Source organism: Hemitrygon akajei, chromosome 5 (assembly GCF_048418815.1).
Source record: "Hemitrygon akajei chromosome 5, sHemAka1.3, whole genome shotgun sequence".
NCBI classification, from domain to species: Eukaryota; Metazoa; Chordata; class Chondrichthyes; order Myliobatiformes; family Dasyatidae; genus Hemitrygon; species Hemitrygon akajei.
The window spans coordinates 69,393,001-69,402,642 of NC_133128.1; the positions used below are offsets into that span (position 1 = coordinate 69,393,001).

A 9,642-nucleotide genomic window follows, 5' to 3' on the forward strand; every position below is an offset into this window, starting at 1 on the left:
TATTTACGTTTGTATATTTATTGTGTTATTATTATTATTTTCTTTATCTTATTGTATTTTTTTTGTTCTGCATTGGATCTAAAGTAACAATTATTTCATTCTCCTTTACACTTGTGTACTGGAAATGGCATTAAAAAATATTGAAGGGGCATGAATTTACCGTTAGGAGTTTCTTGAGACTTAAAGGTCTCCTTAAAACTCATTCCTGTGACCCAAACCCCTGGCCATTTCTTTTTGCACTGTAACTTCACTTTTCAGCATTCCTTGTCTGCAAAATATCCTTGGTGGAATATTACATTGAAAATTCTACAAATGCAAATTGCTGTCTTTCTCATTTTGTATTCTACATTAAAAAGAACAGGAGACAAGCTATTGCATAAGGCTATGTTCATAAAGTTGGTGGGGAAAGATTAGCTCTACCTGGAATTATTTTTCCAACTTGCTATACTTATTGGGAAAATGAGTCAAACCCTACTGAATGAGGACGTTGATCTTAGAAAAATCATACTTGAGTAGCTTGATAACAAATGATTGATTTTTGTAAATAAATAATTTGCCATGTTCAGAACTACATGAACGAATTAGAAATACAGAAGGTTGCTAGATGCTGAAATTACACAGGCACAGCAGAAAGCACAGGGAATGTTGCCAATGTGTGTAATTATGTGAATAAGATTTAAAATGATTGAATCCCATTGTCATTTTGGTTTAAAATTTTGTTGATATTATCCTGCCAATTTTGTCTCCCTGAAATTGTATGAAGCGAGTACCTCCTTTATTAGTCGTTACGCTTAATCCGATGCCTTTATGTGCTTTTGTTTGTAGACGCAGAGACCGACTGTGTCTTTGAAGTTGTTCATACTAAATCTGAGTCAGAAGGAAGACCAGAGACAACCTTTCACTTCTGTAGCAGGTAGCTCTTTTTACACAACACCCAATTAATATACCAAGTATATAGATGTTATTATTAAACGTCTTCCAAAAATTTACACTGTTCTGGACATTTTCAGTACTCCTGAGAACAAACGTGATTTTATCAAGGCAGTTCAGTCTATACTACGTGATAAACAGCGAAGACAGCTTCTTAAAACTGAGAGTTTGCCTCAGTCCCAGCAGTACATGCCTTTTGGAGGGAAGCGACTGTGTGCACTAAAGGGGGCAAGACCAGTTGTGAATCGAGCTGGTAAGAGTTCCATAGTATCCATTAAAATATTGACTCAACAGGTGTTCTCTTTGTGTGTTGGTGTATAATTCTGATCTTATGAAATTACCTTTCAATACATCTTTATTCTTTAAATATGTAACTCTTGTCAAAATATATTTTCATTGCACTTTGTCTTTGAGATTTCATATTGTGAAATAAATATGAAAAAATTATCCAGATAAAAACACAAATTGCAAGATATATCAGCAGGAGCAAATGCCTAAACCCAATGATGATTGTGACGTAGTTCAACGATGCAGCAAAGGAACAAGTTTTGAACATGATTGTTGAAACTAAGTATAACATCAAAATACCATAAGTACTGAAATCTGAAATAAAATATTGAAAGTAGCCAACTGGTGAGGCAGCATCTGCACCCACACTTTTTCTAGATTCAGGAAGCCAGACAAGCTTTCCTCTCACAATTAAGTTGTTTTTAACTACTTTTATCTTAAAAGATGAATGATTTTGTTGAAATATATTAAAACATTGAAATAATTAAAATGTTAAACTAAACTAACTTTAAGTAATTCAAATACTTAGTTTTTCCCTGAGATGATGATCCCATTCAGCTGAAAGGATCGCATTGTTTCAGAAGATCTCCCTAGAGCTGAGGGCTGGATGGGAAATACATCCAACTCTCTCTTAGGCACATCCCTATTCTGCTGCTGGGCTCAATGGTGAGTCCAGTGGTAGGTCAGGACTCAGACGGGCTCAACTTGAACTTTTGCCTTTCACCTCTTACACTGAAGAAGCTCTGAGGCTCAACAGTTGATAGCTGGTGAATCCTTTCAGAACTGCCATTTTCCTGTCAATGCAATTGAGACCAATAACTGATCTTTGTAAAAAAAAAATTGATATTTGGAGATGAGAATGGATGAGAACCCAGTGATTATCCCTGGTTCCTATTTATTGACACCATTAATTCAAATATTTTACGAGTTAACATTGGCCTAGAGACATAATAAAGTGTGATACAAATCAGTTCAAAGGAATTGGGAATTAAATACCCAAGGTTATCAGGTAATATGGAAGGATAGGCAGAAGGATAAGGGAGGTGAGGTGGGATGGTAATCTTAATTAAGGATGAGGTCAGACTGATAGTGCAAGATGATATAAATTCTAAGAATGTTGAATCCAGTTGGGTAGAGATTAGGAATAATGAAAGGGAAAAAAGTCACTGGTGGGTGTTGTCTATCAGCAACCGAATAATAACATTACAGTGGCATGAGTAATAAACTTAAGAAATATCTGAAGCATGTAAGAATGGAATGACAGTTGTCATGGGGAACTTTAACTTGCACATAGATTGACTGAATCAAATTGGTCAAGGCAGTATTGAGGAGAACTTCGTAAAATGCATCCGTTGTAGCTTTTGTGTTTGCATGTGACTGATCCTACAAGAGAAAGTTATGTCTTAGATCTAGTCCTGTGCAATGATGCAGGTAAAGTTAATGATGTTGTAGTTAAGGATTCTTGCAAGGTGTGATCATAGTAAGATTGAATTTCTCATGCAAATGGAAGGTGCAATATTTGATCTAAAGCCAGTGTATTATGCCTACACAAGGGAGACTACAAAGGGGTGAAGGTGGAGTTGATTAGTGTAGACAAAGACTACACGCTGTGTTGTTGGATAGTTGAAGAACAATGGAAGACTTGCAAACAAATTTTCCACAGTGCTCGACAAAAGTATACTCCAGTTAAAAACAAGAGTGTTGAGGGTAGAGAGGACTCATCTGGATAATGAAGGAAAGGCTTTAAACTTAAAGCTCATGCTTACAAAGTTGCCAAGAATAGTGGGAAAACAGAAGACTGGAAAAAACATTATGAAGAACAAAGACCACTGAGTAAGTAATTAAGAAAAGGAAGATAGATTATGAAAGTACAAAATATAAGAAGGGATAGTATAAGTTTTTATAATTAAAGTGGAAAAGCATGGCTAAAGTGAATGTAGGTCCTTTGGAAGATGAAAAGAAGGAATTAATATTGGGTGATGTGGAAACAGTCAAGGCCTTTTATGTCAGTTTTCACAGTGGCGAATACATCCTATGTGCCAGAGAGAGATGTGGTGGATACAGTGGGAGTGAGGATCTCAATACAATCACTGTCACTAAGTGATGAGCCTAAAGGCAGACAGGTCTCCTGGACCTGATAGGAAGAATCACAGGGTACTGAAAGAAATGGCAGAAGTTAATATAGACATGTTTGTGACAATTTGCAAAAATTTCTGGACTCTGGGCAGGTCCTGTTGGATAGAAGACAGTAAATGTCACTACACTGTTTAAAAAATAGATGTGGGCAAATGGCAGTTAACTATACACCAGTTAGCTGAATGTGTGGAATTGGGAAAATACTTAAAGCCATCATTAAGGAAGAAATTGTGAAACATCTGGATAGAAGTGGTTCAATCAGGCAGGCACAGCAAGAATTTAAGAAGGTCAGATCCTGTTTGACAAACTTACAAGAGTTCTTTGAGAATGTAAAGAGTGGAATAGATGGAGGCGAACAGGTGGATGTTGTAGACTTGGATTTCCAAAAGGTGTTTAAAAAGGTGCTACATAAAATGCTTATCAATAAGATATGGATGCATGGAATTGGGATTAATAAATTGGCATGGATAGAGGATTGATTAACCAATAGAAGGCAAGGAGTTGAGAGATAAATGGGTGTTTCTCTGATTGACAGTCAGTGGTGAGCAGAATGATGCATGAGTCAGTGTTGGACCTACAGATGTTCACAATATATAGCACATCAACAATCTGGAAAAGGCAACTAAATGTAGAGCATCCGAGTTTGCAGATGATACTAATTTGAATGGAAAAAGAAATTGTGGGTCTGGCAGATGGAGTAGAATGTTGGTACATGCGAGGTTGTCCACATTGGAAGGAAAAATAGAAGATCAGATTATTATTTAAGCTGTGCAAGATTGCAGCATGCTGCTGTGCAGAGGGATTTGGGAGAGCTAGTGCATGAACGGCAGAAGGTTGGTTTGCAGGTGCAACAGCTTATCAAGAAGACAAATTGAACGTTGGTCTTCATTGCTAGAGGGAGTGAAAGTAAGAGCAGTGAGGTTATACTGCAACTGTACAGGGTACTGGTGAGGCCGCATCTGGAGTACTGCATGCATTTCTGGTCTCCACTTGCAGAAAGATATACTGCCTTTAGAGATGGTGCAGAGGTTTACCAAGTTGATTCCGGAGATGAGAGGGTTAACCTATGAGGAGAGATTGAGTCGACTGGGACTATTGTTGCTGGAATTCAAAAGGATGAGAGAGGATCCTGTAGAAACGTATAAAAAATATGTTTCTAGGTAAGATAAATAAAATACAGTAGAGGCAGAAATGTTGTTTCCACTGGTGACTGAAGCTAGGGGACATAGCCTCACGATTCGGGGGAATAGATTTAGGATGGCGATGAGGAGAAACTACTTTTTCAAAGAGCAATGAATCTGTGGAATTCTCTGCCTATGGAAGTAGTAGAGGCTACCTCATTAAAAATATTTAAGACACAGATAGGATTTTGCATATTAAGGGTTATGGGGAAAAGGCAGGTAAGGGGAGATGAGTCCAACGCCTGATCAGCCATTTTTGTACAAAATGCCGGAGCAAACTTGGTGGGCCGGTTAGCCTACTCCTGTTCTTATCTCTTATGTGATTGCACTAAGCGATCATCAGTAATATGATGAAAAGAAAACCTTTGCTTTGTATATTTCTAAGGACAACTATTAGTTTGGACAAATGGCATGTTTTCAGTTCTGCTTGTGATAATATTTTGCAACATCTAATTCTAAGTATTCTTGTCCCTTTCTAAGTTTCAGTACCTTGCAGAAGTCTTGGTAAAAAAAGGCTATCCAGAAACAGATTCACAATTGATGCAGATAATCTTTTTGGACGCAATCAAAATAATGCAACTTTGCAGTCATCTGTGACCTGCAATGACACTGATCGTTGGGTGGAGGAGCAGTTTGATCTTGCTAAGTATGAGGAACAGGAAGATGTCAAAGAGACCGATATTCTGAGTGATGATGATGAGTATTGCCAGTCAGTGAAAAGTTTGTCATTGTCCAAAGATTTACAAGAGCAGCTAAAAGCAATCAGCTTCGCACAAGATGGACTTAATGAGAATGGCAAACTATCCATGCATAGAACACCAGAGAACTCACCATCAAAACTGGGATCTTCATTGAAGCAAAAACCTGCAGCAGGAGCTAATGGTGCACTTGAAAACAGCGCAGCAGAAATAATATGGGTAAAACGCGAAGACTTCATTTCAATTAACAAAGAAAATGATGAAAGCTAAGATGCAGATATATTTCTTCAAGTGTGACCATCAAACACAGTTAAAGCTAATTATTTGTGACTTAATAATTATTATGGGAATGATTCCACTGAATTCTTCTACAGATATACATATGGAGGAAGTTGGAATGACTCAGAAGCCATACTTCCATTAACCTTAATTAAGAATTGATATGATTGAACAGACAAAAGGATAAACAATTTTATGGCTTCTTTCTACACTCCTGCAATTTACTGTCCAAAGGGCTTTAACGTATGATATTTATTATTGTGGCGGTGTAAAAATATTATTTCATATTTAGTTTATTTTGTGGGTGATTCAGTTAACAAAGCTATTATGTCTGTTACAAAGTTACTTTGTACCTTTTACAGAAGACCGTGGATTTCATCTATAACTATTTGGGGAATATTATCTGTGCAGAATACAATGAAAATTGGTTACGTATTAGTAACCATGCAACTACCACAGTGGTATAAATCAGGTGTTTATATGAATAAAAGAACTACAGCAAGTCTTGAATGAATAACTTTTACAAACTACTATAGAGAATCATTCTACTACCAATATGTCCGATGGTACTTATATTATTGCCGTATTCATATTTGTACATATTTTCAGGCTTTAATGCGCACATCAGAAGTTGCCTAATATATTTCTTTTGTAAGCTGGAAGAAAGTCTATTTTTATGTTTTTAGGTTCATTGACTTTAAGAATTGTAAATGCTCTTCAAACATAATAAAACATATTAAATTAGGAATTATTTATGTCATTTTGAGTATATACTTAGTTTGCAGATACCTCTGGTGGGAATGTATTCTGAAGATTTTTCTTAATGATTTTTAGTGAGGCAGTAACATGGATATTCACATTAATTTTTTTTAAAGAACCGTCCATTATTTTACCAGTTCCCCCCATAGAGAATCCCAAAATATTTGATATGTACAGTATATCAAGTGGCCAGTGAGTGAGTGGGCCAGTGAAGGAGTGAAGATTTGAGGCTTTGACTCGAGAGGCTTCGACAAGAAGTGGCTGAGGACTAGCTTCACTCCAAGTGAGGTAAGGCCGGGTAAGTTCCTTTCAAAGGAGAAAGTTTCAAAAGTTGAGGCAAGTATTGGGTAGGTCATGGCAGCTGAGATCGGCCCCGTGGTTTGTTCATCCTGCAGCATGTGGGAAATCAGGGATACTTCCAGTGTCCCTGACGACTATATGTGCAGGAAGTGCGTCCAACTACAGCTTCTGGCAGACCGCATTGAGCATCTGGAGCTGCGATTGGATTCATACTGGAGCATCCGCGATGCTGAGAAAGTCGTGAATAGCACGTTCAGTGAGTTGGCCACACAGCAGGTAAAGGCTACACAGGCAGAAAGAGAAGGGGTGGCCACTAGACAGCGTAGCAGTAGGCAGGCAGTGCAGGAGTCCCCTGGGGTCATCTCCCTCCTAAACAGATATACTGTTTTGGATACTGTTGGGGGAGATGTCTCATCAGGGGAAGGCAGCAGCAGCTGAGTTCATTGCACCATGGGTGGCTCTGCGGCACAGGAGGGAAGGAAAAGGAGTGTGAGAGCTATAGTGATAGGGGATTCGATTGTAAGGGGAATAGATAGGCGTTTCTGCAGCCGCAAACAAGACTCCAGGATGGTATGTTGCCTCCCTGGTGCAAGGGTCAAGGATGTCTCTGAGTGGCTGCAGGACATTCTGGAATGGGAGGGTGAACAGCCAGTGGTCATGGTGCACATAGGTACCAACGATATAAGTAAAAAACGGGATGAGGTCCTACAAGGTGAATTTAGGGAGTTAGGAGATAAACTAAAAAGTAGGACCACAAAGGTAATAATCTCTGGATTACTACCAGTGCCACGTGCTAGTCAGAGTAGAAATAGGAGGATATTTCAGATGAATACGTGCAAGGGGTGCAAGGGGGAGGGATTCAAATTTCTGGGGCATTGGAACCAGTTCTGGGGGGTGTGGGACCGGTATAAACAGGACGGTCTGCACCTGGGCTGGACTGGAACCAATGTCCTAGGGGGAGCGTTTGCTACTGCTGTTCAGGAGGCTTTAAACTAATGTGGCAGGGGGATGGGAACAAGTGCAGAGAGACAGAGGGGTGTAAAATGAGGGTAGAAGCAAAAAGTAGTAAGGTGAAAAGTAAAAGTGGCAGGCAGGCAAATCCAGGGCAAAAAGCAAAAAGAGCCACTTTTCAACATAATTGTATAAGTGTTGTAAAAACAAGCCTGAAGGCTTTTTGTGTCAATGCGAGGAGCATTCGTAACAAGGTGGATGAATTGAATGTGCAGATAGTTATTAATGAATATGATATAGTTGGGATCACAGAGACATGGCTCCAGGGTGACCAAGGATGGGAGCTCAACATCCAGGGATATTCAATATTCAGAAGGGATAGACAGGAAAGAAAAGGAGGTGGGGTAGCATTGCTGGTTAAAGAGGAGATTAACGCAATAGAAAGGAAGGACATTAGCCTGGAGGATGTGGAATCAATATGGGTAGAGCTGCTTAACACTGAGGGGCAGAAAACGCTGGTGGGAGTTGTGTACAGGCCACCTAACAGTAGTAGTGAGGTTGGGGATGGCATTAAACAGGAAATTAGAAATGCGTGCAATAAAGAAACAGTAATTATAATGGGTGACTTCAATCTACATATAGATTGGGTGAACCAAATTGTTAAGGGTGCTGAGGAAGAGGATTTCTTGGAATGTATGCGGGATGCATTTCTGAACCAACATGTTGAGGAATCAACTAGAGAGCAGGCCATTCTAGAATGGGTATTGAGCAATGAGGAAGGGAATCTTGTTGTGCGAGACCCCTTGGGTAAAAGTGAACATAATATGGTGGAATTCTTCATTAAGATGGAGAGTGACATAGTTAATTCAGAAACAAAGGTTCTGAACTTAAAGAAGGGTAACTTTGAAGGTATGAGACGTGAATTAGCTAAGATAGACTGGCAAATGATACTTAAAGGGTTGACGGTGGATATGCAATGGCAAGCATTTAAAGATCACATGGATGAACTACAACAATTGTTCGTCCCAGTTTGGCAAAAGAATAAACCAGGGAAGGTAGTGCACCCGTGGCTGACAAGGGAAATTAGGGAAAGTATCAAGTCCAAAGAAGAAACATATAAATTAGCAAAAAAAAAAGCGGCATACCTGAGGACTGGGAGAAATTCAGAGACCAGCAGAGGAGGACAAAGGGCTTAATTAGGAAAGGGAAAAAAGATTATGAGAGAAAGCTGGCAGGGAACATAAAAACTGACTGTAAAAGATTTTATAGATACGTGAAAAGAAAAAGATTGGTCAAGACAAATGTAGGTCCTTTACAGTCAGAAACAGGTGAATTGATCATAGGAAACAAAGACATGGCAGACCAATTGAATAACTACTTTGGTTCTTTCTTCACTAAGGAGGACATAAATAATCTTCCGGAAATAGTAAGGGACCGAGGTTCTAGTGAGATGGAGGAACTGAGGGAAATACATGTTAGTAGGGAAGTGGTGTTAGGTAAATTGAAGGGATTAAAGGCAGATAAATCCCCAGGGCCAGATGGTCTGCATCCCAGAGTGCTTAAGGAAGTAGCCCAAGAAATAGTGGATGCATTAGTGATGATTTTTCAAAACTCCTTAGATTCTGGATTAGTTCCTGAGGATTGGAGGGCGGCTAATGTAACCCCACTTTTTAAAAAAGGAGGGAGAGAGAAACCGGGGAATTATAGACCGGTTAGTCTGACATCGGTGGTGGGGAAAATGCTAGAGTCGGTTATCAAAGATGTGATAACAGCACATTTGGAAAGAGGTGAAATCATCAGACAAAGTCAGCATGGATTTGTGAAAGGAAAATCATGACTGACGAATGTTATTGAATTTTTTGAAGATGTAACTAGTAGAGTGGATAGGGGAGAACCAGTGGAAGTGGTATATTTAGATTTTCAAAAGGCTTTTGACAAGGTCCCACACAGGAGATTAGTGTGCAAACTTAAACCACACGGTATTGGGGGTATGGTATTGATGTGGATAGAGAATTGGTTGGCAGACAGGAAGCAAAGAGTGGGAGTAAACAGGACCTTTTCAGAATGGCAGGCAGTGACTAGTGGAGTACCACAAGGCTCAGTGCTGGGACCCCAGTTGT

General features: G+C 39.2%; 1 protein-coding gene across 9 annotated transcripts in view; it reads left to right on the forward strand.

The window, feature by feature from the left end:
• The window catches only part of tiam1a (TIAM Rac1 associated GEF 1a), a 313,320-nt gene extending 307,067 nt beyond the window's left edge, over positions 1 to 6,253 (forward strand). For all 9 annotated transcript variants that reach the window (XM_073045684.1, XM_073045683.1, XM_073045686.1 and 6 more), the window contains 3 exons: positions 826 to 913; positions 1,011 to 1,183; positions 5,016 to 6,253. In XM_073045684.1, the coding sequence (XP_072901785.1) occupies positions 826 to 913; positions 1,011 to 1,183; positions 5,016 to 5,503 (749 nt within the window). In that variant the 3' untranslated portion in view covers positions 5,504 to 6,253. The remainder of the gene's footprint in view (positions 1 to 825; positions 914 to 1,010; positions 1,184 to 5,015) is intronic.
• Positions 6,254 to 9,642: the final 3,389 nt, after the last annotated feature.